The 27,166-nt window shown below is 44.4% G+C and overlaps 1 protein-coding gene across 1 annotated transcript in view; it reads left to right on the forward strand.

The window, feature by feature from the left end:
• The window catches only part of LOC135485724 (sacsin-like), a 42,395-nt gene extending 15,305 nt beyond the window's left edge, over positions 1-27,090 (forward strand). The window contains exons 3-8 of the mRNA XM_064768118.1: positions 10,526-10,633; positions 10,918-11,065; positions 11,315-12,593; positions 12,792-13,054; positions 13,544-24,651; positions 25,545-27,090. Of these exons, the coding sequence (XP_064624188.1) occupies positions 10,526-10,633; positions 10,918-11,065; positions 11,315-12,593; positions 12,792-13,054; positions 13,544-24,651; positions 25,545-25,820 (13,182 nt within the window). The 3' untranslated portion in view covers positions 25,821-27,090. The remainder of the gene's footprint in view (positions 1-10,525; positions 10,634-10,917; positions 11,066-11,314; positions 12,594-12,791; positions 13,055-13,543; positions 24,652-25,544) is intronic.
• Positions 27,091-27,166: the final 76 nt, after the last annotated feature.

A 27,166-nucleotide genomic window follows, 5' to 3' on the forward strand; every position in this document is an offset into this window, starting at 1 on the left:
GAACGGTCGTCAGGAGTGCGGGCGTGTATTCATCGCGTTGACCTTCGATATTGGCGGGAGTCGGGCCTGATAGGAGATATCCGAATTTCGATGAGACCGCTACTGGTCCGAGGGTGTTTTCTGCGGGACGGACGATTTTGTCTCCAACTATTGACCAATAGTAGTCCGCACCAATCAGGATGTCAATTTCCATAAAGTCCCCGGAGCTGGTTTCCGCAAACTTGAGGTTCTTCAGATGTGGTAAGGCGAAGATTGCTTGGGGGCAGGTGCTAATCGGTGCTGAAATCTTCGGGACGATGAGCATTTTCATGGGAACGTTTTCTACTCGAGAAGCGGTTTCGATTTGGACGATGACGTTATCCAACGCACGTACGGCTTTGGCGTTGGCCCCAAAGGGTGCTATTTTTATCATCTCTCGAGATTGCGGTTTGAGTTCGAGATTGCTGGCGCATTTTGCGGTGATGAAGGAGCGCTGGCTCCCTTCATCTAGAATGATGTTGACCTTAGTTGAGCGGGTCGGAGATTTTGCGGTTGCGACGGCGGATTTCAGAATTGCGGGACCCAACATAAGGGGTTTGGTGTTAACCAACTTCTGGTGAACAGTTGTGGCGGTTTTAGCTTGTTCCCGTTCATTGTAGGGCTTTGCGGTTGAACTAGGGTTTGAGGATCTATTTGAGGCCTGTCGGGATGAATCGCACAGTGCGGTATGATGGCGTCGCCTACATTTGTGGCATTTGGTGGTTGAATTGCAAAACTTTGCCCGATGGTTGCCAAGGCAGTTAAAACACAAATCGGCCCTTTTTACGATTTCCCATCTGCGCTTTGGATCAGTAACACTTTTACAATGGACGCTGGGATGATTATCAGTAGAACAAAATACACATTTCGCGCGTTTTTTCTCACTCATACTAGTATTCCTGGTGGCGTTAACACTAAATGCGGCAGTGGGTGTGGCATATCCAATGTTTGAATCATTACACAGATCCAGAATGGCGTCTCCTTGAATTGAAATGTCAATTTCTCTCTTGATCGCTTCGCGGACTTCTTGTAGTTGCCAGTCTCTCGCTCCATGGTCACGGGTGATGAGTTGTCTCAGTCGGCGTGGAAGTTTCTCCATGATGAGGGGCACTAGTAGGTCGCCGTAGGAACTCTCCTCCATTCCTATAGCGCGTAGGCCACGGATGTGACTTTCAAGTTGATCATAAAAGCTCTTCACGTTGTCAATTTCATCGCTTGGTTTGGGAAGGTCCCAGAGGGCTTTCATGAGGGCTGCTTTTAGTTTGTGGTTCTGTCCATATCGTTCTCTCAAAAGTTCAATCGCACTCGCATAGTTAGCGTCGGTTAGTTGCAATCCTGCGATTGCCAAAGACGCTTCCCCCTGTAGCTGGGCGCGTAAATATTGGAATTTCTGTACGTTTCCGAGTGCGTTGTTATTATGGATGGCTGCCGTAAATCCGTCGAAAAATGTCGTCCACTCTAAGATGTTACCGGAGAAGGTGGAAAGTTGGAGTTTAGGAAGATGAACGTTTTTTGTTACCGGTACCGTTGGCGTTGTGCTCGTGTTTGTGGGAGCTGGAGTCCGGGCTAGAGTCGCGGGTTTGGGCTGCTTAGGGCTCGCTAACCTGTCGTAGATTTTCTTCAGAATGATGTGTTTCTCTTCCACGTTTGACGTATAGTCCTCGGCTTCCGTCACCGCGTGGTCTACGGTGTCGGTTGGGGTGGCCTTGATGATATCTTTATCAAGAGCCACAATCTCTGCCAGTTTTGTAGGGACCAGTGCAAGTTTCGCAAATACTTGATCCAGTTTCGTGACGTCTAGTGTTGTGTCTACTGCTGCTTCGGCGTTAAGTTCCTTCACCACGTCCTCCATCTTGTTGATGAGTCTGGTCATCGTCGCTCGTTTCGAGCCTCTCTCGTGAACCATGCGTTTAAGCTTGTCTGCTGCTACTTCCTCTGGTGTTGGAGCCATATTTAAGCGTGATATCGAGTAAAACGTGAGGATAGATAGACCGAGTTCGTATTGAGAAAATCCTGGTCACATGCACCAAATGTTCGGCCTATTGCGGGTTTATCATATATAGTCCACGTGGTCCAGAGTATAGTCCATGCAAGACATGCAGAGAGATGTTACAACGACGATATACTTATGCTAACTAACTTTATTCATCACAGGCTTTACAGGTAGAAAAGTCCGAAAAGGGGAAGTAAACACGATTGGTTAAGAAAGTACCGGAAGGAGTCAATCCAAATATGGCCTGACAGGAGGCGGAGCTTATATGCTCAGTAATTAAGTGTATGATGGAAGGTGCGTCGGCACAGTGGAGATATTAAATTCAACTTCTGGGAATATAAGTGATCAGGACAAAAATGAAACCAATGGGCCTACAAGTGGAGCAGATATAAATGATGATCCAGGACAACCAGACTCACCACCACCACAAGCTGAGGGCATGGTCGATGGAGAGGACCTTGTTGAGAGTATTGAAGAGGGTCTTGGGCAGCTGCAACCCCAACCAGTTATAGCTCCTGTTCCTGGCGCAGAAATGTGCCAGCAGTGTTTTTCATCACCCTGTGTGACAACCCATCCACAGCGATGGTTGGGAGCGGGCCAGCCACCAAGGGATGGCAATAATACAATTAGGAAAGGCCTTTATAAAAAATACTGGAAGATGCTTCAGGACAGGGGGGCCTGGAATCATCCCCTCTATTTGCAGAAAAAAGCAACAATACAACAGCAAGATATGGCAGCAGATCCAACACTTGTTTGGACCAAACGTGAAGTGATGCCCGAGTGTATCTTGGAACTTGTCCGAATCTTTACCCCAACCCAAAAGGAATACCATATATGGGACATAAATGGCAGTAGTTTTACACAAGGGACAAATTTATATTACTTATAGCAAAAATAGATAGGAGCAAAAACAGGAGTGAATAGTTTATATGTATACTTGTGGATATTTTTGTTTGATCACTCTCAGTCTCATTCATTCACTCATTCATTCATTCATTATAACTTACATAAGAGACAGGATTATTTTTGAAGACCGGATCAGATTATTAATATAAACTCATATGGATTACTACGTTATAAAGGTGACAATGTTGATACCTTTATCATAAAACATTTTAGAATTACATTGTGCAGTTTGGAGAACGGAAATACAAGTTTAGGTAGGAGTAATATAGATATCAGAACCTGTGCTTGCATGACGAGACACATCCAGCCATGTGCCCATTGTTTACAAACATTGCCATGGATAGCAGCAGCCAATCAGAGCCTGGTTAGAAATTTCAACTTGGGTTCTCTTTTCATGACAGCAACTGTGACTTGAAATAAAAGCTCAGTAATGTCAATCAGATTTAGGATTTATACGTTGACGAAAGGGTAACTTGGTCCTGGTATATTCATAAGTTTATAAAAACAAATCTATTCCTGACCAATCAGATATCTAACTGATGAGAAATCCAGATGGAATCATCGAAAAAGCCAGGAGCTCATTACAGTGTAATAACAGGCAACCATTTACATACTACCATCCACTCCCATCCTATTTATACTCCAACTCCCCCTTTATTAAGCATGTGGCTTCTCTCCATTGTTAACTTCAGACACCGATATGGGGCACTAGGCCCGCGTGACTCATATGTGTTGGCATAACTAAACAAGAAAAGACTACAAACAACTGTTTCATTAAAGACCCATCTTTAATTAAGGAAATTGATTATATCTGACAGAGAGTCAAGATTTCTTCCTGCAAATACGCCACCTATCGTGTTACTATAAATACCCATCTGGGCCTGTGACCCAGAATTGAGATCAGATAATCAAGAGTGGCCTACTTTAACTAAGTTGTCGATCTGAGGCAGGAAAAGACAGCGGTGCCGTCCTTACCCGGGAAAACCTCTACAACGCGGGCCAATGGCCACTGTCCTCTTGGTGAATTGGCATAAAAAATGAGTACCACATCGTCTTCCTTCAAATTCCGAGCCTCACACAACCATTTAGATCTGACGGTCAACGAGGGAAGATATTCCCTACGCCATCGCCTCCAATGATGGTAAGCCAAACATTGCGACTGCCGCCAACGTTTCCTACTGAAAATATCACCTGCTAGTGAGTCAGCGACAGGCGACAATACCCGACTTGGGCGATTCAACAAGAAATGGTTGGGCGTGAGAGGCTCAGCGTCTGAAGAACTGGATGCTACATAAGTCAACGGTCTACAGTTCAAAATTGATTCAACCTCGCAAAGGGTGGTGTCATCATGAACGCATGATTCTTGTAAAATTGCCTTTAATGCCTTCTTGACAGAACTCACCAGGCGCTCCCAAGCTCCGCCCATGTGGGAAGCCTTAGGATGGTTGAAATGCCATTGAATATAATTTTTGGCCAACGTACTCTGCACATGATCATCTGCGTTCCATGCGACGATAGCTTGTTTGAGCTCACAAACCGCACCAATGAAATTGCTTTCCACAGGTACCGCAAGGCCTGGGAATCCTCGGTGGGGACGAGACATTGGTGAAACATACCCTCGATATCAGCTGAAATTGCAATGGAACCGCATCTGAACCGCACTAATACACCAACCAAAGTGTTAATGAGATCTGGGCCAGCGAGTAAATGGTCATTTAAGCTATCGCCCTTGTAAATTGCCGCAGCATCAAAAACCACCCTTAATTTGTCGGGTTTCTTAGGATTTACTACACCATGATGAGGCAAATAGTAGGTGCGGTCACTGGTTTGTCTAGATTCCTCAGGTGTCAACTTGCGAGCAAACCCACTTTTGACGTAGCCATTCATAACACTCGTGTACTTTTCACGCTGAGCGCTATTCTTTTCAAGTTTGTGACTAAGGTTTTGAAATCGTCGCTCGGCCAATATGCGATTGTTTAGTAATTTAACGGGGTATTCTGACCACAGCATACCGACCTCGTAGTGGCCACTTGGAGTGTGCCGTATTGAGGAGTCTAACATGGCCTGTGCCATATTCTTTCCAAAGGAGAGCGACTTTTTAATCAAACTGAACAATGACGAAAAGGAACAATGCGAAGGTGATGTAACTAGTGCGGAATGTTTAGAGGTATTGAAAAATATGAAAAACGGAAAGAGTCCAGGATCATCCGGTTTTACAGTTGAGTTTTATAAATTTTTTTGGACGGACATTAACCCATTTTTAGTCAGATCTTTTGATGCGGCATTAGACAACAATTCACTCTCCATAACACAACGACAAGGTGTGATAACTTGCATTCCCAAACCAGGGAAATCTAAAGATTACCTAAAGAACTGGCGCCCTATCTCGCTTCTGAATGTGGACTACAAACTTTTATCTGGAGTCATGGCGAATAGAATGAAACTTTATTTAGACAAATTAATATCTCCGCATCAAAAAGGCTTTATGAAAGGTCGATATATTAGTGAATGTACAAGACTCATGTATGATATAATTCAGGAACTAGACAAGCGAAACGCGGCAGGTTTAATTCTTTTGCTCGATTTTCAAAAGGCTTTTGATACTCTAAGTCATTTTTTCCTTGACAAAGTCCTCGATTATTTTAACTTTGGTGATACCTTTAAAAAGTGGATAACAATATTATATACTAACAGTGAGAGTCGGATAATTCAAAACGGATTTCTGTCAGCCAGTTTCCCAGTACAAAGAGGGGTGCGACAAGGGGACCCCTTGTCCCCTTACCTATTCATTTTGGCAACACAGTTGCTGACAGCTGCCCTCGTCGAACACCCGGATGTTAAAGGTATCAATATTGACAGTTCTGAATTTCTCATCAGTCAATATGCGGATGACACCGATTTATTCCTTGAAAACGATCAGGAGACTTTCTGCACTGTCCTCCATATTTTAGAGGCATTTGCAGACTGCTCAGGTCTGCATCTTAATTATGATAAAACAGTTGTGGTTCGAATAGGATTGAATGATGATGTTATCTACCGTCCGGATTTGCCTCTTCAATGGCAAACACGTGGCTCATTTAGAAGCTTGGGGATCAAATTCGACCTGGATAGCAATGATTACACGGAAACGAATTATCGCACAAAGCTTAAAGACTTCCAGGCTACCTTAAATGCCTGGACGGCTAGGAACTTGACAGTATTTGGTCGCATCGTCATTGTCAAATCCCTTGCTTTGTCTAAACTGGTACACCTTTTCATGGCTCTACCTAACCCACCAAGACATATTCTTGACGCTCTCCAAAAGCGAATTTTTGAATTCATCTGGGCAAACAAGAGAGACAAAATCAAACGTACAACAATGTTTAATAGCTATGAAAATGGTGGTTTCAATGTTCCAAATGTTACTCTCTTTTGTCAATCACTTAAATTGTCTTGGATCAAACGGCTGATTAAGCTTGAAAAGGTTACCCCCTGGAATACTTTACTGGTGTCCACTCTAGAGGATTATGGTGGACACTTTATCTGGTATAGTAATGATAACAATTCCTCGTTTTTATCCAAACTTAACCCCTTCTGGAAGGATGTTTTCGGTGCTTGGGTGTCTCTGGTCAGTAGTGAAATAGATCGCAACTCAAATATTGAGGACATTTTAAAGCAGCCATTATTTCATAACAAATATATCAAAATCAATGGGAGGAGTATATTTTACAAAGGCTGGCACGAAAGTGGTGTACAATTTATTAATCAAATTATAGATGACGATGGTAACTTTCTCACTTGGGAAAAGCTCTCACCTGAATTTACGGGTAATGTACACTTTCTGCAGCACAAGGCTCTGGTTGATGCCATACCAAAGAATTGGAAAAAGCGTATAAAGGAAGGCGGATGTAAACTGGTCGAATTTATGCCGGTAACTATTGCTGCTATCAAAAACTGTGCTAAACCAACTCAAATATATTATAAAAGGGTGATCAAAATGTATGCAACATGTCCGGATAAATCACAACGCAAATGGGAAAACTTATTTGGAGAGGACATTGATTGGTCATCAATCTATTCAATTCCATTCATTTGTACGAGGGAGACCAAATTGCGATTTTTCCAGTTAAAAATACTGCATCGTATTTTGCCCACCAATGTCCTCTTGCATAAATATGGCATTAGCGAATCCAGAATGTGCAGCTTCTGTGGCTTTTACACGGAAACTTTGGAACATGTCTTTTTTGAGTGTACCCACGCAAAGTCAGTATGGTTGCGATTGTCAGAGTGGCTCTCGGATCATGGCGAACAATTTCTACCAAATCTCCGAGAAGTAATTCTGGGAGATCCTCGTTCATCGGAACTGGTCCAGCATATCAATTTAATTGCAAAACAATTCTTGTATCACTGTAAACTCAGACAATCGCAACCATTCTTCAGAAACTTATTATCAATGATACGGTTCACGTCGAGAGTAGAAAAGATCTATCTCAGACACGATAAGTTCATGATGAAATGGGGCCTTCTCATAGATGCCCTGGAAAATATAGCATAACATACACTGTACATTTCGTCGAGTAATTGCACGCTGACCCACTTTTGCCTTGTTATCTGTAGCCGCAAAAGGAATTTACTGTACCCTGAACCGTTTTGAACAACAAGGTCGCCATCTATCGTTTTATATTGTAACAATATTATGTACTTGCATGCCCTCTTATTCTGTAGAACTTCATGTAACAGTTGTGTTTTTGGTGAATAAAATTATCAATAACAAAAAAAAAAAAACATGGCCTGTGCCTTTTGATCATTCATAGATATGGGTCTTTCAGACACCGACTTGGACCCAAAACTGTCTGTTTGCCAGAACTTCTCAACCTGAGAATGCAATTCATCATTACTGATATGAATGAAATGACACTAGGGCTAGAATCGCAATTCGCGTTTCCATTGTTAGCTACCGCAGGCCCCATGACCGTCCAACCCAAAGGCGTTTTGAAGGCCATGGGAAGGTCATCTGGACCTTCTCGAACCTCAAGAGGAAGAAATGCCCGTTTTGTGTCGACTCCAATCAATACAGTTATTTGACCCGAGTCGACTGGGGAAAGATTCAAGTCTTGAATATGTGGCCAAACTGGACACTCGTTATCATTACTTGGCAGTGATTGTTGCGGGAAGTTGAATGGGGCATTGAAAGTCAATGCGTTGGTGACTTTCAAGGGAGTCATGTTTGGGGCATTTGGGTCACTCAACCAGAAATACACCCTTTTGGAGTTCTGGACTGGTTCAGTTTCCCTTATGTTTCCAATGGAGAGGGTACAGCGTGGCCCATTAAGGCCTACGCCTCTAGCGAATGATTCTCTGATAAGAGTAGCCTGACTACCCGAATCGAGCATAGCAAAAGTATCAACAACACGACCGTTGGGTGTGTGGAGCCTCACCGGCAAAGTCTGCAAATACGCTGTACTTGAGACAGGCCGGGTCATTGTTACTGTCGCTATGCGGGAAGAATCACCGGCCTCGACATCTTTGGAGAATGAGCTATGTAATAGGGACGAATGGCGTTTGCCGCAATCATCAACGTTACACCTACGCTTTGAAATGCAATCTACACTAAGATGAAATTTCTTGTGACACAAAAAACACCTTCCGTTACTTTTAAACCAGAGAAGTTTCTCTTTTGGGGTTTTCTTTTGAAAGTCTTGACACTCGGTCAGCCAGTGTCCCTTCGAGCAAAACTGACAACGCTTGACCACATTTACATTTGAACTGGTGCGGCAGGGGTCATAAGCGTAGCCTGTTTCACAACAGGAAATTTACCGCTGGCAGGCGACTTCGCGTCTCTAGTACTTTCACGAGAGATTGGCTCAAGTGCTCCACCGTATCGCATAGCCTTTTCTTTCTCTATCAACCACTGGTGAAAGAGCTCAACCGTTGGATCGCCTTTGCCGACGTCAACTACGTACCTACCCCACGCCTCCTTCATGTTGTAAGGTAGGCGTGACGTAAGGTCAACCAAGAGACCTTTACCTTTAAGGTCAGCCGCGTAGCCCATTGTGCGAAAGACTTGTACCAGTTGACATACTTGAGTAAAATAGCCTGGCAAATCTGAATTTTTTAAAGATTTTGGCCACTATTGATAAATGCCTCAATGATAAGAGTTGGATTACCATACCTAGTTTCCAGTTCCTTGATCGCGCTTTCGTAACTGTTGCCACTCAACAATAATCCAAGCACCTTGCTCCTTGTCTCATCCCCCAAAAAAGACTTCAAATAACCTAGTTTTTGTGAATTAGACAACAAATTGTTGTCCCCAATGAGGTTCTTAAAACCAAGATACCACTCAGGCCAATCAGTGGGCTCGCCGTTGAAAACATTGAATGTTAGTTTTGGAAGTCCCAAATTGGGGAAGGAGCCAGCGAACACGGGTTTTTCGTCATACACAGGTTAAAAAAAATCACATTCACGGGCAGCTCCGAATTTCACATGGCTCCGATCGTTCTGATCTTCTAACCATTCGTTGGTGCGACTCGAACTAGTTGATTTTACCGTACTACTATCCGACACGTCCACGAGTTCTATTTTGAGGGTTTTTAGCTTTCTTTCCTGGGCGATTTGACGAAGTTTTTCCTTCTCGTGGCGTTCAGAGGTTTCGAGGGCCTGCATTTGAAGCTCGTGCTCGAGCATCATTTCTCGACCTCGCGCTTTGATTCGGACAGCTGGCTATCAGTTTCATCAACTGTTACCCACGAGGTTTCGTTTATACCATCATAGATTGTGTTCTGCGTTTCGGTTTCGTCATAGGCTAGAGCACTGGCCGCCTCTCTCGCTTTCAATGACGGTTTATAGACCTGCCCGTACCGACTTCTTTGTTGTTTATCGCTCATGGTTCAGGTTCAGGGTAAGGTTCGCGACACGCCACTGGTTTTCTTGCCGTTCGCAAGATCAAATTGTAGATTCATGGTTCATGATTCTCGTCCTGGCTAGTCGCTCTGGAGGTTCCATATTCGTTTACGCTGTTAACGACAACTTTCATGTTTCATAAGTCTCATCTTTATTATATTTGGTAAACTGCAAATTAAAGAATATATATAATCATATAGTCAGTACAAGATCGCATAAAAACCAGGCCTGCACAAATTTATGTTAAGATCTAAGAATTTTACACGTAGGACTACGATAAATGAATGAGAGAAATTGGTGGAACAGAATATGTGATACATACCGAATATGGAACCTCCAGAGCGACTAGCCGGGACGAGAATGAATAACAATAAAAATCGACCGTATTTATAGGGCGGACCCAGACGCTTTCGTAGGCACCTGGCGGAACCCTTCAAGGGGAGACAAAGACATTTGCTATAAATAGCTGCCAGGGGCCTGTGGAGGCGACCAGGCACACAGGTCAGCCGGTAAACACGACAGTAAACAAAATCTCCCGCCCGAAGCCAAATAAAGAGTATTACCCGGGAGTTTAGAATCTCCAACAGTTCGGCCGCTATGAAAGTAATTAAAGTCAATGAGATAACGAACATTTTTGTTTTAGGTATCACTGCGGGGAAGCCTCCAAGTTTGCCCCGCGAACTCCGGACACCTCTCGTTACTGTATTGTCACACAAACTTTGTTTTCAGGAAATTCTCCAAAACGCTGAAGACGCTGGTGCAAGTCATGCCAAGTTCATCTATGATAAACATGAATACACGAAAGAAGGGCTGGATCCGAAGTTGGCCAAGTTTCAGGTAAAGCGCTGAGAACTGAAATGGAAATTTGAAGGGCAGGGGTGATGTGTGGGGCGGATTTAGTGAATAGGGCAGACTATTGTGTCACAATGCTAGGCCCTGCTCAGGGTCCTTTTATAAAGACAAAGCGATCCTCCATGGAATTGAATCAGAAACACATTGAAAGTTACAGAAAAGCTTTTCTGACCAGTGAGATAGTACAGCCAGGCCTGTCCCTGAAGCTAGTCTTCACCAAAAGGTTACAGTTCCTCGAAGATCAAAGGCACATCCCTTTCCCCTTGCAGGGCCCAGCACTCTACGCCTACAATGATGCGGTTTTCTCGGATAAAGACTTTGAAAACCTGCTCAACATACAGCACAGCTCCAAAAGAGAGGAACGTACAAAGGTTGGACGGTTCGGTCGCGGATTCAAATCTGTCTTTCATATGACAGGTAAGACTTATTTTATTGTACCCGAAATGACTGGTGAAAGTCGCCCGCAAATTCTTGCAAACTTGGCTATAGGGCATTTGTAAATAGTTTCTACAATAGCAACTACGTTTGGGATTAAAGCTGGGGTTCGCACCTACTTTGGTACGACTGTGGCATGCAGTCATAGTTGCCCCAGCTTTGAACCAATCAGCTTTAAAGAGTGTCTTCGGCCATGTCCAAACATCTTTACTGGACTTCGCTTCATTTCAGAAATCCCTGTGCTCCTCAGTGGCTCATACTTTGGAAGAGTGAACCCGTACAACGATGGAGAAATCTGCTGGAGCCTCTCAGAAGTTCTGTATAACAATCCGGTTGAGTTCGAAAGTTTCTTTGGTAAATTTGGGTTCAATGAAGCTGCGGCCAAAAACGGATTTTACAAAGGTACTGTGTTCCGCTTTCCTCTACGACAAGAAGTTTCTGAGTTGTGTGAAACACTGTATGGCGAGGAGAAAATCAAGGAACTGTTCCGGATGCTCGAAGGCGATGTCTACATGAATCTGCTGTTCTTGAAATCTTTAGAGTCCATTGAGGTTTTCACCCGGGAGGTTTGTGATGAGAGTTCTGAAGGAATGCGTGGGTTCAGTGTCGAGTTGAAAGACATTTCTATGGGTCACAACGAATCAATGGCTACTGCTTTGGAGAAGAGACAAACATTCTTCAGTGATCTTGATATGGCCACTGATGAAGTACTTAAGGGGGAACGCAGGTTGACATATCAAGTTGAATTCAAGACGTCAGCAGCGCAAGATGATCAAAGATTCGTTGTGTGCCATTATTACAATGGGAAGAAAGATACACCGACACTGAAAAAGCTCCTTGAAGATCCCAACTTTAGTTACCTTCCTCTCGCAAGCGTTGCCATGCCAATTGGATGCGATACTGCTTGGCAGACGACAGAAAGTCAGCTGTTCTGTTTCTTTCCTCTGCCTCTCCATGACAACACTAGCCCAACATGTCTCCCAATCCATGTCAACGCTTTCTTTGTTGTCAGTTCCAACAGAAGTGAAATCAAGTGGCCGACTACAGGACAGAATGTTGACAAGATGACAAAAGATCTGCAGTGGAACCGCTGTCTTATAACAGAGCTCCTTCCACAGGCGTATGCACATCTTCTCGAGGATGCCACAGCATTACCTGATGTCCATCGACATGACATCTGCAGCGCATTCCCGAACATCGACCGGGTGAATGAGAAATGGAAGGATACCTTGTTGCCGCCATTCCTGAGGCAGGTTCACATGCTGTCTATCCTTCCAACCAGTGGCTCAACTGTTACAAAATATGTCTGCCTGAAAGATGCTGTGTTATGCCCGCCGTCTGCCGGTCCAGAGATACGATCTGCGCTCACCAACTTTCTGATAGATGCCGGGAGGAACCCAGTGTGTGTCCCTGAATACATGATAAGAGCAGTGAAGTCCCACAGTCCCCAAAGTCAAGTCACAGAAGCAACTCCAATGTATCTCTGCCAACTGCTGAAGGAATGCAAAGAGTAAGTACAGTCGGCACACAGTAACCCCAGTTGACATTATTACGTCAAATTGATTTCATCTTCTTGGTGTATTGATAATGCAAGACAAGTTTCAATCCGTCATAGTCTTGAATTAAGTTGGTGGCATGAATCTTGCTTTCTCTCATACTATAATATGTTTCAATGAAGTTTATTCAGCGGTATAACTGCCATTTCTAGGTACCAGTCTTATTCAAGAGATGATAAACTGCGTCTCCTCCAGCACCTGTTCTCAGAAGCGGATGACACGATTGTTGACCTTGACCATATCCAGCTTCTTCCATTGGCAAACCAAAGGTTCACGGAGTTTGATATAGGCAGGGCTGCCATATACATCGGAACAGAGGAGGAGAGAGCCTTGCTTCCTAATCTTCAACACAAATTCCTGAGTGATGATCTTGACCCCTCACTGAAGCAAACACTCGCGCATAGATATATAACAGGTTGGTGCTGGCGTGTAGTCGCAGTTCTGCACCCCATCTTATTCTAACCGCAGGATTGATAATTATTCCTTGTTTGGCGAATAGACAGCACATGGAGACCCACAAGTAATAAGCAGTCTTGAGGAATGTAATGTTGTAATGTTTGCATCTTTGACCTTCATCACGCCTATCTCTGAGACAATTTCCATGACTGGTTGCAGTGCAGGCATGTAGTGTTCTGGACCGAATGGCGAACATTAACACCAACTCTCCTAAGAAAAGACACCGCTGAAGGCTATGAGGCGACTGCCAATATTTATGTGCTCTTTAATGTATTTCTCAGAATCTGATTATGTAATAATGCAAATCCAGTGGAATAAACAAGAAGGTTCTCGGTAATTGAGACAATCCGTTCTGCCTGTCATCAAAACAGCGACTAGCCTCCACCCCCTTAGATAATTGTCAGCCGACGTACAAGAGTAAAGAAGATGTTTCTTCGTTTTGTTTCAGATAATACCCAGTTGACTCTGCTCCAAGCGGACGACATCCTGGAACTACTTTCTGAAATAATGCCGAGGATAGGAAGCGAAGAGAAGATTCTCAAGCTGAAGCCAGGGAAAGAGCTAGCCCCGAGTCACCTCACGGCTCATTGGTGCGAGAGAGTGTGGCACTTCTTTACCCGCATCAGTGAAGATCACCCTGATCATCTAGACATGGTCAGGCACTTGCATCTTCTTCCAGTAGTCAATACACCGTCTGATTTCCACTTAACGAGGTTGTCTGGAGGGGCTGTGTGCATTGCTGCCAGCTTGCACAATGAGGCACTTCCTGACGAGGTCAGTGAAGCCTTGGCGCACTTTGGAGTTCATGTTCTGCATGGTATCCCTGATGTCATACGACACCATCCATACGTGTTTGATAAAGGCTTTGTTCATCAGCCGAATGCTCTTTCCGTCATGATGGCCTTGATGAAAGTACACGAAGCTAACACCAACATATGCAACCTGTTTAACACCAGAGCCACAAATGACCAGAGGAGAGCACTTTTGGTCTTTCTTGAGCCACTGAGATGTCTACAGACGACCTTGAACTGTAAGCCCCTCCTGAGGAAACTGCAGCTATTTCAGACGGTAGATGGTAGTGGGAAGAAACCCCAGCACCCTGCCAGCATTGCTGAAGTAGAGGATGGTGTGACAAGTTATAACATCCCAGTGAAACCAAGGTGTAAGCTCCTCGACCTCTCTCTACCAGATACACTCTTAATGGCGAAGTTCATTGGTGTTAATGTGGTGTCAGATACCATGATCATTGAGCGTTTCATACTTGATGACATCAGGCAAAGAGTATTTGGTGAGGGAGATGTAATAAGTGTGATGCTGCATGTCCTCACCGAGTTCAAAGTGCACGTCCAAAACAGTGAGACCATCATTGCCCAGTTGGAAGACCTTGCATTCTTAGAAGATGAAGAGAGACATTACCGGAAGCCATGTGAACTCTTTGACCCAAGTGATGGCGCCCTGAAACAGCTGTTTGCTGGAGAAAACAAGTTTCCATCAAAAGACTACCATGCCTGTCTTGAGCCACTAAGAACACTAGGTTTGAAGAGAAGGAGTCAGGTTATTGTTGAAGATCTCAACCATTCTGCTGCCTTGGTGCACAGAGAAGTCCAGCGTTTGAAGGAGAGGGGGCTAAGACCAATGATAAAACCAGGAAACAATGTGATGTTACTGAAGAGAAAAAGTGGTGCTATTGCCACACTGTTTCTTGAGAAGCAATCAATGAAGTCCAACCAGAAGAGTCGACGTCTTAAAGAGTTGGAGTGGGTGCCGATACAGACTGAGAAACCCAAGTCCCATCCCAGCGATTTGTGTTGGAATCCTGAACAGAAACTATTTGACAAACCAGGTTCTGTTGCCTTGACTACTTACACTTCTGTTATTGGGTCGTCTCTGGCCATTGCTGATAGCTCTTTTGTTCCAGATAGGGCTCTTGAAGCTATATTTGGAGTATGGACGCCTCCTTGTGAAAAGGTGGTAGAACATCTTAGAAATCTGTCTCGATGCTTTTCTACCCGCGACAAGCCAACGATTATGGCAATGGTACAAGCAGTGTACGAACTTCTGAAGGAATTTGAACCATGGGTGAGTGTCGAAAAAATGTTAGAGCAAAATCTCACAGACTGGGTCTGGCACGGGGATGGATTTACTTCTGTTGAGTCTGTCGCTATCAGCCAGCAGTTCAATGAAAATCTGACCCCATATGCCTACACTTTGCCGCGGGAACTGTTGCGATTTCATGGTTGGCTCCTAAAGATGGGGGTGAAGCCAGAGTGTAACCCAGTGGAAATCCTTCGTAGGATGAAAGACTGGCACGAAGACAACAGAAACATCTCGGTAGAGAGAGTGAACCACGACCGATCAATAGCTGTTAATTTGATCAATAAGATCGTGGAAGCTCATCCCAGAGGAGTTCCAGGGAGCATTCGGGAGGACCTCGTCCTCCCCATTGAATGCTCTGACGGCCATCTTTCGCTCTTAGCAGCATCGTCTTGCACCTACCATGACAAAGAATGGAAGTTGGGGGAATTGATAGATGTGGAGCACGTGACCCAAGAAGATGACGAGACCTTGCACTTTCTCCATAGGTCTATCTCCAAGGCAACGGCCACTGCACTTGGTGTGGCAACGATGATGAACAGACTTCTCGAGGGGGATTGTGAGGGATTTGAATTTGCAGCTGAGTTTGAGGGATACGGCCAAAAGCAGCAGCCATTGACCGCTCGCCTAAATAATATCTTGAAAGACTACCCCGATGGTTTGGCCATTCCTAAAGAACTGATTCAGAATGCCGATGATGCCGGGGCAACGGAGATCAAGTTCATGTTTGATGAGCGAGAAAACGAAGATGCGATGACTGGACTGCTCGATGAGGGAATGAAACAGTGTCAAGGACCAGCATTGTGGATCTACAACAATGCTGAATTCTCAGATGAAGACCTGGCAAACATTCAAAAGCTGAGCGGTGCAACCAAGGAAGACAAAAAAGACAAAATAGGAAAGTTTGGACTTGGGTTCAATGCGGTGTACAATGTGACTGATGTCCCAAGTTTCGTTACTAAGGAATATGCTGTGTTCTTTGACCCTCATCGTTCCCACCTCGGAAAGGCCATGCCGAGGAATGACACTGGTCTGAAGGTGAATCTCTGCACTGGAAGCAAGCGAGTAGCAGAGATCAGAAAACAGCTGTTCAATCAGTTTGTGACCTATAATGGTGTATTTGGCTGTCAGATGGCCAAAGTCGGTGACCAGAAAACCTATCCAGGGACGCTTTTCAGGCTTCCACTCCGGAAACCTGGAACAGTAAGTGAGATAAAGAATGTGCCCTACAGCCGGAAAGACATAGTGGAACTGCTCCAGTTGCTTCTTAACAAGGCTGATGAATTGCTCCTATTCACACAGAATGTCCAGCTGATTGAAGTACACCATCTCCCGAAGAACATGGACGATCCACAAAGTGCAGTTAAACTGTACACAGCTGAGAGGAACATGGTGAAAACACTGAAATCGTTACCATCTCCTCTGATTGAAACTCTCAAGAGTTTGCCGATGCCACAGAAAGGTTTGGGCTCTAACCTGTTGATGCTGTCGCACTGCATGAATCCACGCATGCCCCAAGAGTACCCAAATGGTTTGCATTTAGCAGACACTATGCAAACCAAGCTTGAATTCAAGAGTGCATCTTCTACACTTGGTCTAAAGAATGAGTCCCGAACAGTCCACTGGTTCCGATACGGATGTTTTGGTCTCGGACAATCCCTCACCCTTGCTTTGAAAAGTAAGTCGGAAATACCTGTTGCTGGTGTAGTGGTGAAGCATTGTCCTCATAGAGACAGTTTCCATCCTATGACGCTGGATTCTGCACCAGTTTATTGTCATCTCCCGCTGCCCTCATCAGTCAAGAGCGGTTTGCCGGTCATTGTCAATGGGTGCTTTGCTGTAAAGGCAGACCGACGCCATCTTGTTGAACTGACAGATGATGACAAACAAAGTGCAATGAACGAGTGGAATGAACACCTTCAGGAGGATGTCATCACAGAGGCCTACCTTGGTGCCCTCGAACTAATGACAAGGGAAGCACACACCCAAGCTGACCCCTACAGCCTCTGGCCAAGAAGCAGTCTCATTGAGAAACAGTTTGAGACATTCCACCAAAGCTTCTACACGTGTCTCAGGATAAAAACGGGGAGATGGTCCCCAAAGATCTTCACTAATGGGAAGACATGGGTGGACTTCCAACATGCAGTTTTCCTCGATGAACGTCTTATCTCTTCAGATCTGAAACATGTTGCATTGCACAGGCTACAGGTTTACCTGAATAACCAGCCTGGTGGTCGGGTTGCTATTGACCTTCCCATGGATATCAGAAAGGAATTGGGTGACCTTACAACAAAGACATATTCACTCACAGGATTCTTTGAGAAAGCAGTTCTTCCATCCGTCACTGACCTTGATCAACATGAACGAGATGCTATGTTGCTTATGGGCTTAAAATGCACGAAGAAAGATTCAGACCTCAAGGAACTGTTTCAGAGGAGTAGTTGCATCCCTGTGCAACCAAAAGGCATGACATACTCAAAGCCAGGTGATCTTGTCTCCCCCAATGGCCGTTGTTCTTCCCTATTTGACACAGGTGACGATGTGTATCCCACTGAAAACTTCTGTAACAAGGAATACATTGGTATTCTTGAAAGTATGGGGATGAAATCGGACCATCTGTCCTGGGAATGGGTGATAAAAAGAGCTAACTCCGTTCAGAGCTTGCCAATCGATAGGTCAGTAGAGAGAACAAATCATATACTGGCCTACATATCATGGAAGCACGGACAGGGGACTAGAAGCGCTGACGACTTAGAAAAGTTGAAGCCGCTCAGGCAAGTCAAGTTCTTACCGGTCCTCAGACGGCCGGATAATTACCCTCTGAGGCTAAAATGGAAAGGGGACAACTTTGGCCAGAGTCTTGTGGCTGCAGTCGATCTGTACCTACCAAAGCACCAGAGCTTGCTTGGCAGTACTTGCCCGGTCATAGATGAACAACGAGTAGGATTGCTGCAGCAAACCACAAAATCTAGACTTTTTCTTGAGGAAGTACTTGGCCTAAAGGAGAAAAAGCCAATGGTGTGTGATGTCATCACACAACTTCAGGAGGTATCACAAACAGACAACATTTGCACCTGGATTAAAGATAACACTATGCATGTATACAGTTACATCAACTCATGCTGCTCAGCTGAAACAAATGATGCAAGAACGCTGGTTGCCAGGGAGTTAGGAAAGTCGAAGTGCATCTTGGTCGATGACTATTTCATGTATCCTGAACACTGTGCCATCAACTTCCTGTCAGAGATTCCACCGTTCCTCAGCAAAGTGCCTTATCTTCTGATTTCGTACAAATATTTTCTAGCTGCACTTAATGTAAGAGACTCGTTCGAACCGATAGACTTTGTTAAAGCGTTGCACAGGATTGATTCAATTGGTGCTGGTGTAACCACAGTCAGAGAGATTGCAGAATGTCTTCACAATCTGATGAAAGAACGGGGCGCCTCAATTGAAGAGGTGGTAGAGGATTTTGACAGCCAAGTGTTGCTTCCATCGGCTTTTGGCGAAACACCCTCCTCGTGTGAGCTGCGTCCTGTTGGTTCCCTCTGCTTGAACCTATGCCCATGGTTAGAGAAGCCAGTTGTGGACCACAAGCTGAAGTATGTTCATACAGCCATCACACCTGAGGTTGCCAAAGCTTTGGGTGTGAAAACAGACGGAGAAAACATATTCGAGACACTGGGTTGTGGATTCGGGGACCCGTTTGGACAAAGAGAAAAACTGACAACAAGGATCAAGAACATTTTAGACGGTTACCCTTGTGATGAGGGGATACTGAAAGAACTGCTTCAGAATGCGGACGACGCTGGTGCATCTGAACTAAGATTCATCCTGGACACTCGTACACTAGATGGGAAGAAGATCTTTCATGAGAAATGGAAAGAAATGCAAGGACCTGCTTTGTGTATCTTCAACAATCGACCTTTTACTGAGGATGATTTGATCGGTATTAGCAGATTAGGCCAGGGGTCGAAGTCCAGAGACACAACAAAGACAGGACAGTACGGTGTCGGCTTCAACTGTGTGTATCATCTTACTGATGTGCCTTCCTTCCTGACTGACGTAGAGAGAGTTGACAAGCCCATGGTCAAGGCCCTTTGTTTCTTTGATCCAAACTGTGGCCATGTAAAAGGTGCCACCGAAACAAACCCTGGAAAAAAAATTCAAGGTGAAAAATTTGTTAAAATGAAGGAAATTTTCCCTGACATGTGCCAGGGATACTTTGAAGATAAATTTCACAACCCTCAAGGATCGACAATGTTCCGTTTGCCACTCCGCACAACCGAAGTCGCAGAATCATCAGATATAAGCACGAAAGTCATAACGATTGACATGATGGAAGGTCTAATGAATACATTCAAAGATGAGTTATTCTACAGCCTCCTGTTTGTCAATTCTGTCCGATGTGTTTCATTGGAGAGGATAGGTCAGACAGGTCACATTTACACTGTAAATGTTTCATTGTCCGGTGAGGACGAAGGGAGATTGTCACATTTCAACTCGCATGTAAAACAGATAGCAAGTCAGTTGAAAAAGAAAGAAATCGAACTAAAGGATTTCGATTATAAAGAAGTCATTTACGCTCTACATATCAGTGACTCCAACGGTAGGAAAGAGACATGGTCTGTCTGTCAATGCATAGGCTTCAAAGGGGATTGCGTTCCACAAGTTGTCGCGGATGCAGTAACCACTGGAGATATAGCATTGTTACCAAGGGGAGGAGCAGCTCATCGGCGCAAAAACTACCAAACTTCGCATCACCGCCTCTTCTGTTTCCTGCCTATGCCAGTTGATACTCCACTTCCTGTTCATTTGAATGGACACTTCGCCCTCGACCAAGAAAGACGGGCCCTTTTGGATGACGTTGAGGGGAAAGCCATTGGGTTTAAGCAAGCCTGGAATACCATGCTGATGGAACAGGTGATACCACACGCGTACATTTCACTTGTGACTCGGGTATGCAACCTCCTTTCATCTCGAGAAATGGTAGAATCTACCCAACTGATATCATTCTACAGAATGTTCCCTGAGCCAGATAAGTCACACAGCAAGTACATTCAGACCTTGTGTGAAGCATTCTATACCATACTGAAGACAAATGACTTGAGGTTTCTCGCCGTACAGATCCCAACATCAGAAAGAATAGAACCAAGGTGGTTTTCAGTAAAACAGTGCACGCAAGGTCAAGCCTTCTTTGACAATACCGAAAAGCCATCACGTCTTTTAGACAAACTACTTTCATCTGAGCATCAACATGCTACTTCGACTGGAGATATTCTCTGTAGGATAGGCTTCAACCTGCTAGCAATGGAAGTTCCACGGTTCATTCATAACGCATTGCTATTGTTGGGTGCAAATGTTCTTGAGGTAGAGCCAGTGCATGTCCTCAACTTTCTGTATAGGTACAAAGATGACAAGTCTTGCAAGCTGAAAAAACTACCAGTGAAAGTGAAGAACACTCCTTTCAAAGGACTCGATGACTTGGTGAAGCTAACTGGATATTGCTGCAGCCATACAAAGGATGAGTCCAGATCTCTGCAAGGTCTTCCTCTTTGTGCTACTAAAGATGGATTCATGCATGAGTTTCAGGCCGAGCCTGGTATATTCAGTCCTCGGTTCTCCTCCCTGGTGCCGCAGCATCCAGCCAAGTTTCTTGAAGCCTCAGTTTACCGTTCTATCCTGCTAGCAAGAGTTCAGGCAAGCCCCTGTTGTGTCAAGCATTTAACCATAGAAACCATTGTACCTTTCCTAACAACAGGCTACAGCAAGCTTCTCGATAACTACCGCTGGAATTGGGATCCCAACTCAAATACTGGGCAGAAGCAACTGAGATGGATCCAGACCCTGTGGAGGTTTATCCAGGAAGATGTTGGTGACATGGATGGTGTTAGACTGGAACTCCTGAAGGAGTTCTGCATCATACCAACGCAGGTGACAAACGGTGGAAGGGTTGAATCATATCTATACCCATTGAAGGACGTTGGGAGTGTTGTTGACCTATCCACTCCTGCAGTTTACTTCGATCAAACTGTGCAGGAAATTGTGCGTTGCGCTGGTGTACCAATACTTGACCTGTCTGCTTGCCCAAAAGATAGGAAGACTGAGGAAATGCCACGGAATCTTGTGTCTAATGTCAGAGATGCAAGAGGCATTCTGAAGGCTCTAAGTGGCTTGACACTTCATGCAAATAGTGCCAATCAACTCACGGCCATCATGCGAGATCGGAAAAATGCATCGGCGATCGTTAAGTACTTGTCTCATTCGTTGAAAGACAACTGTACAGAGGAAGAGGCTGAACAGTTCTTATCGTTACCAATTCATGCGATTGCCAGTGGTAATGTTGTCTCACTGCGAAACTGCTTCGTATACCTTGTTCCAAAAGGCCTACCAAAAGCGGGTCTTGATAACTGGTATAGTGAAGATAACCATAGACCAGAGCAATTCATTTTCACAGATGATGACGACATTCATGCGATGTACAAGAACATCGGGAGTATTGAAAAGACGAAGGTAGACCTTTATGCAGAGTTGATACTGGTCAGTGTCAATTTCCAACACTTCCTTAATGATGAAGAAAAGCTGGAGCACCTACGCTATATCAAGGACTGGCTACTTCCATTTATCAAGCCAGACAAAAAAGGAAAGAAAGAGAAACAGGTTCTCCTTGCAGCATTACAAAGCCTCCCATTCCTTAAGGACAAGGATGAAGTGTTTAGACAGGCGAAAGAGTTCTTCAGCCCCTTCGATTCCTTGTTTCAAGTGATGGAGAAATCGTTTCCACCAAAGGCATTTCATCACGATGACTGGATCGAGTTCCTTGGTGAATGCGGTCTACGCCACCGGGTTACTGGAGAGGACTTGGTGCGATATGCGAGACAAGTTGAAGAGGAAGGAAAGCGTCCTACAGAACAGACAGAAACGAAGGCGATGATGATTTGTGCGAAACTCCCAGAACTTGCTCACGAGAAAAAAGTCTTGTTTCAAGTAAAAGATATCAAGTTCCTCCCGATTGGGAAGATTGGTATACCATTCTCTGACCTCCACCATCAATACAAACCAGACCAGTCTGAGTACGTCTCCTTTGAGAAGAGTGTGTTCTACACTGATTATAAGTACTGCTGGACTGTCAGGAAGGTACTTCCGCAGTGGCTGCAGTCTGATCTGACATATAGCGAGTTTCAAAAACAATTAAACATAGCAGCAGTACGACAGAGACCAATACTGTTGGACCAAGCAACAGTTTCAGCTCTTCAGATGCAGTGTCCAGTTCCTCCAACAGATGTCGTCGCACATGTTATTGAACTGAGCAGTTGCCTTGCTGGTAACTCCAATAGAAGTACGAGAATGACTAAAATAGTCATGGAGGCTCTGTATAAAAACCTTGATGACAGACAAAACGAAATCGCTCAGGGCGATCTGGACAAACTAGCCAAGGTTCCATTGATAACGGTAGATAATGGAAAGCGTCTAGTTCGTCCAAACCAAGTTGTTGTGAAACTTCTCGCCGACGATGCCATTGAACCGTACCTGTACGTTCTTCCAGAACAGGAACTGCTGAAATATGCACAGTTCTTTTCTAAGATTGGCGTGAAGATGGAAGTGGACTGCAAACATTTTATGAACGTCCTCCAACTTATAAGAGAGGAATGTACGAGTGGAGTAGAGAATGTGACACAACTGGATCCCAAGCAGCTGGAAGCAACCGAAAAGGCCATCATACGGTTCTTCAGCCGCCTTGGGTCGACCGATGGCGGTAAAACAAGACTGGCTAAACACACTCAGCTGTATCTTCTTAGCAAGAACCATACTCTAGAGCTATCCACCAAGCTTGTTCAAGTGGACAAATTGAGCTGGGATATAAACAACCGTATGGCTCGAGCGCAATGGCCACTGTCCATCCTCAAAGTTACTACCCGTCTGCATGATGCGTACGCAAACTTGTCTAAACTTCCTGAAGTGTTGCAACCAAAGTTGCTATCTGACCTGGTGGAGGAAGATATTGATGAGAGCTGCCTTGCGAGCGTGGAGAATATCGACGAAGAGGACACATTAGATCATTCTGCTCATGTCAACAGTGAGGAGTTCAGGGATGGTCTTAACCGAATTTTGCGCCAAGAATTAGGGGCCGAGACAGGAGGTAGCTTTGAAGAATATTGGGACAGACTACTGGATGGTTTGACCAGTATTTCATTTCACTCAGTTGTTGGGCTGCGCACTGTTCTGAAGATGAAGGACGGTGATACAATAAAAAACAGCTCTGTAGAAAACAAGCTTGGTATATTCATCAAGACATTGCCCGATCATAGAGGAGCTAGAGTTTACATTGAAAGAGGGAAAGCAAACTTCACAAAAGAAGATCATTTTGTAGCGTTATTCATAGACATAGTGAGCAGCACCTTCCCTAGAGTAAGTGAGGTAGTGAAGAATTTACTCGGGCGGTTAATCAAGTGGGACACCCCAGATATTTCAGACAGGCTCGATCAAGAGAACATCCGACCATTAAGCTGGTATGAAGAGACACTCATTCCCAACCCGGGTGAGGTGATCCAAAGGACACTGCATGGAATCCTGAAACAAGACATCGGAATCTTCAAAGAAGGTGATATTGTTGGTTTCAAGACAGCAGGTCCATTCTCAGAAGAGTTTGTGTACGCCAAGGTAATTTCCTGTGAAGGGGGATATGGGGACGACTTCCAGAAGTACAAGGTCGACATCGGTGTGATGCAGGTCGTGGTCTTTGCGTCCGACATCTACAAATTCCATAGAGAGAAGCTGACTTCCTGTATGGAGGCGGAGGAGGATGAGGTTGACTTTGACAAGGTCAGACAGCAGTTGGCGACGGACATTGCGTTCGCTTACCAGAACCTGTCTGTTAAGGAAAGAGCTGCTTGGGTGATACGTACAATCTCAAAGTGGCAGCCAGATAATAACCCGAGTCAGGAACAAATCTGTCGACAAATTCTAAAGTTCGTCGAGGGTAGAATCGCGGAAGAAGAAAGCAAGCGTTCAGACGAAGAGGATAGCGATGATGAAACGGAGACCAAGAAATCGGCTAGCAACATGAAGAAGGTGTTTGAATACACAGCCGAGCGAGCAAGGGAACACAAGGAGCATATTCAGCAGCAGAGAAAGTGGTTGGAATCCAACTCAAAAATGTCAAAATCGTTGAAAGATCCTGTGAACTACGATTTCTTTCGGTTCCTAGGTGAGGCTGGCGATGTAGGGAAGACGTCAGGAAGTGGTGGCCAAGAGTTCTATGACCGCGCCTTCAAGCAGTTCAGCAGACGACACATTACTTATTCCAGTAACACATCTCCGATACAGCCAAGACTATTGCGAAACCCAAGACCAGAAGAGGCCAGGCAGTGGTTCCAGCAGGCTGAGGCAGACTTGAATGCTTCAAGGAATGATTCGACCCCTGTAGATAAAGCGTACGAATGGGCCGTCTTCAAATGTCATAGGGTAAGTACCGGTACAACGTACATACACTTTTAGGTTTAATTCCACCAGGGGCGTATTCGAATCCCTATTCTCATGTTGAAACCAACGAGAAAATAAGTTTCGAACGACAAAAACCGACGCGCAAAAGATCACTGGGTGTGCCATCCTTCGCTGGCAGGTTTTCCCTCCCCGCCTTTTGACCAGTTGGACCAGGAACGACCCAAATCTAGATGTCGGCAAGTATAGAAAAAGCAACTTTTTGATAGTAAACAATAGTAATGCACTCTGGAGAGCTTACATGTATGTAATGCGCTGGCTTCAGTCGAAATAAATTCAGGTTGAAATCGAAATACACTTCCACAGACGCCGCCATTTTGATGTCTGAACCCGCAAAAACTCGTCTGTAAACTTTTCCGTTCGATACTTCCAGAGTCTTTCAATACTGACACCAGACGCGAGAATGGTACTCGCGTGTTACTCGATTGATGGGATTCGTGTACGCCCCATGTGTCAATTTTGGCGCAAAGCGACTCTTGATTACATTTCCCCGGCAGCGGCCGCCTCAGCGCCATCACGCGGGGCCTAATGGTATTAGGCTAGTGTGGCGTTTGATTCATTATGGTTCGGCGTCGTCATCACAAAGTTCATCACAGATCTACCTGGTAGTGGGTGATTGATAACAATATTGTTCTCATTGCTGTTACATTTTCATGATGACTCGATCGGTGAAGGGTACTATAGGCAGTAGCGATGGGGATCAAATTGGTAGACTTTAGGTGGCTATAGTATTCGCCATTAGGAGCATGGGCTGTCTTTAATTCAACGATATTTATAATCGTCATACAAATGTGTACATTCATTTATTATGTAGACCTGCTGTGAGATACTGAGAACTCCACTCTATTGCATTCCAGGCGGCAGAGAAAGCCTTAAAGGCAGCTTACCTGACCAAAGGCGGTGATAATTCCGCCAGCCACGACTTGAAGCGTCTCGCCAGTCGGGTTGGGGATTCTGAACTGTCATCTCTTGCCAGGCAGATAGCAGACATCACTGGTGACGGCACCGACCTGCAGTATCCCAGACAGGGCCAGATACCTCACGTCCGTCTTAGCGAGGACACTTACACAGCGGCACACCGGCTGACAAAACGTCTCCTGAGGACAATTCACGACCGGTTCTTTGCGTTATAGTCATGATAATGGGATGTTCTGGTTTTACTCACAGGTTCTAATTTCCGGCAGTTGCACTGGGTGATTTTTAAGCTAATGGTAAAATGTGACACTTACACTGATATCCTCTGGAACCATAGAGTAAGGTGGAATACAAAGAATAAACTAGTGACGGTATGTCTTACTGCTGGTCTCTGTGTCAGTACAAACACCAGCATCACCAGTTTACACAAGTGACCCCTTTTGGTAGAATATCTAACTAGAAATAGAAATTGGTGTCAGTGTTGTAGAAACCACAAGAACCAGCAGAATGTCTTGATTTAGGTCCCTTTTTAAAACATTGTTATCAATATCAAGAAATACTAGAATACTGATGAAATGACGATTTTTTTATATACACAACCTTTAAAATAAGCTCCTTTAAAGGTGTTTGTGTGGACATGAAGGACTTGAAAAACTGTAAACCATGAAATTCAGATTTAGAGAACAATTGACCTGCGGGATCCAGAGACTCACTAAGCCTTTTACAATGATAAAAGTTGGATATGGCTTTACTATATCTGACGCCGGTTATAATGGACCAGTTAGCGGTATGCTATAAGGTATTTTTCATAACGCAGTGTTAATGCTTTGATCATGCCTCGTATCGTGTGACCAGAGGGCATGATTTTGCCAACCTAAAATTACTATTGGAATGATGCATATATTTTTTATTTCGTTTAAAAATTATAATTGGTTCAAAAGTTATGTTCTCTTCTTGAATCTGTTTTTATTAGTAAGATGCTGGAAAATCATGAGGACAAACAATAGCTGTTTTAGATGTCACAAAAGGTTTGATAAGCCATAATGAGCATGCTTATTTGGACCGTATCGAATTCAGAAATAGAGATAAAAAAACGGGATTAGTGTGACTCATGTAACCACTGAACTTGTAGAAAATGAATGTAATATATCAAGTAATCAGTATTTATGAATACCTGGTAATATGCGTAGTTGTCATCTCATATACTACTAATCAAATCACAAATATTATAAATATGTGACATCACCGCATAAGTTAGTATATTTCCGACGTTCACAGGACGGCACTTAAATCATTATCCATTCTTGATAACCTGATTGACAACTAAATTTGGGCGAATGAGGTCCAATCCTCTAGCCACTACCGGAATTATGTAGGCATGGTATTGTGTTTTTGATTTTGTTCATATGAACGGTTATAATTTATAATTTTGATGGTGTAAGGTTGATATTAATGCAAATACATGTAATGAAATAAGATTTCGCCGTAGTTTGCGTCCGTTTTTGTGAGTGTTAACAGCGTAGTATCATTGGGGGATGTCGGAAAGATATCCGTCAGTATTCAT

Source organism: Lineus longissimus, chromosome 3 (genome assembly GCF_910592395.1).
Source record: "Lineus longissimus chromosome 3, tnLinLong1.2, whole genome shotgun sequence".
NCBI lineage: Eukaryota > Metazoa > Nemertea > Pilidiophora > Heteronemertea > Lineidae > Lineus > Lineus longissimus.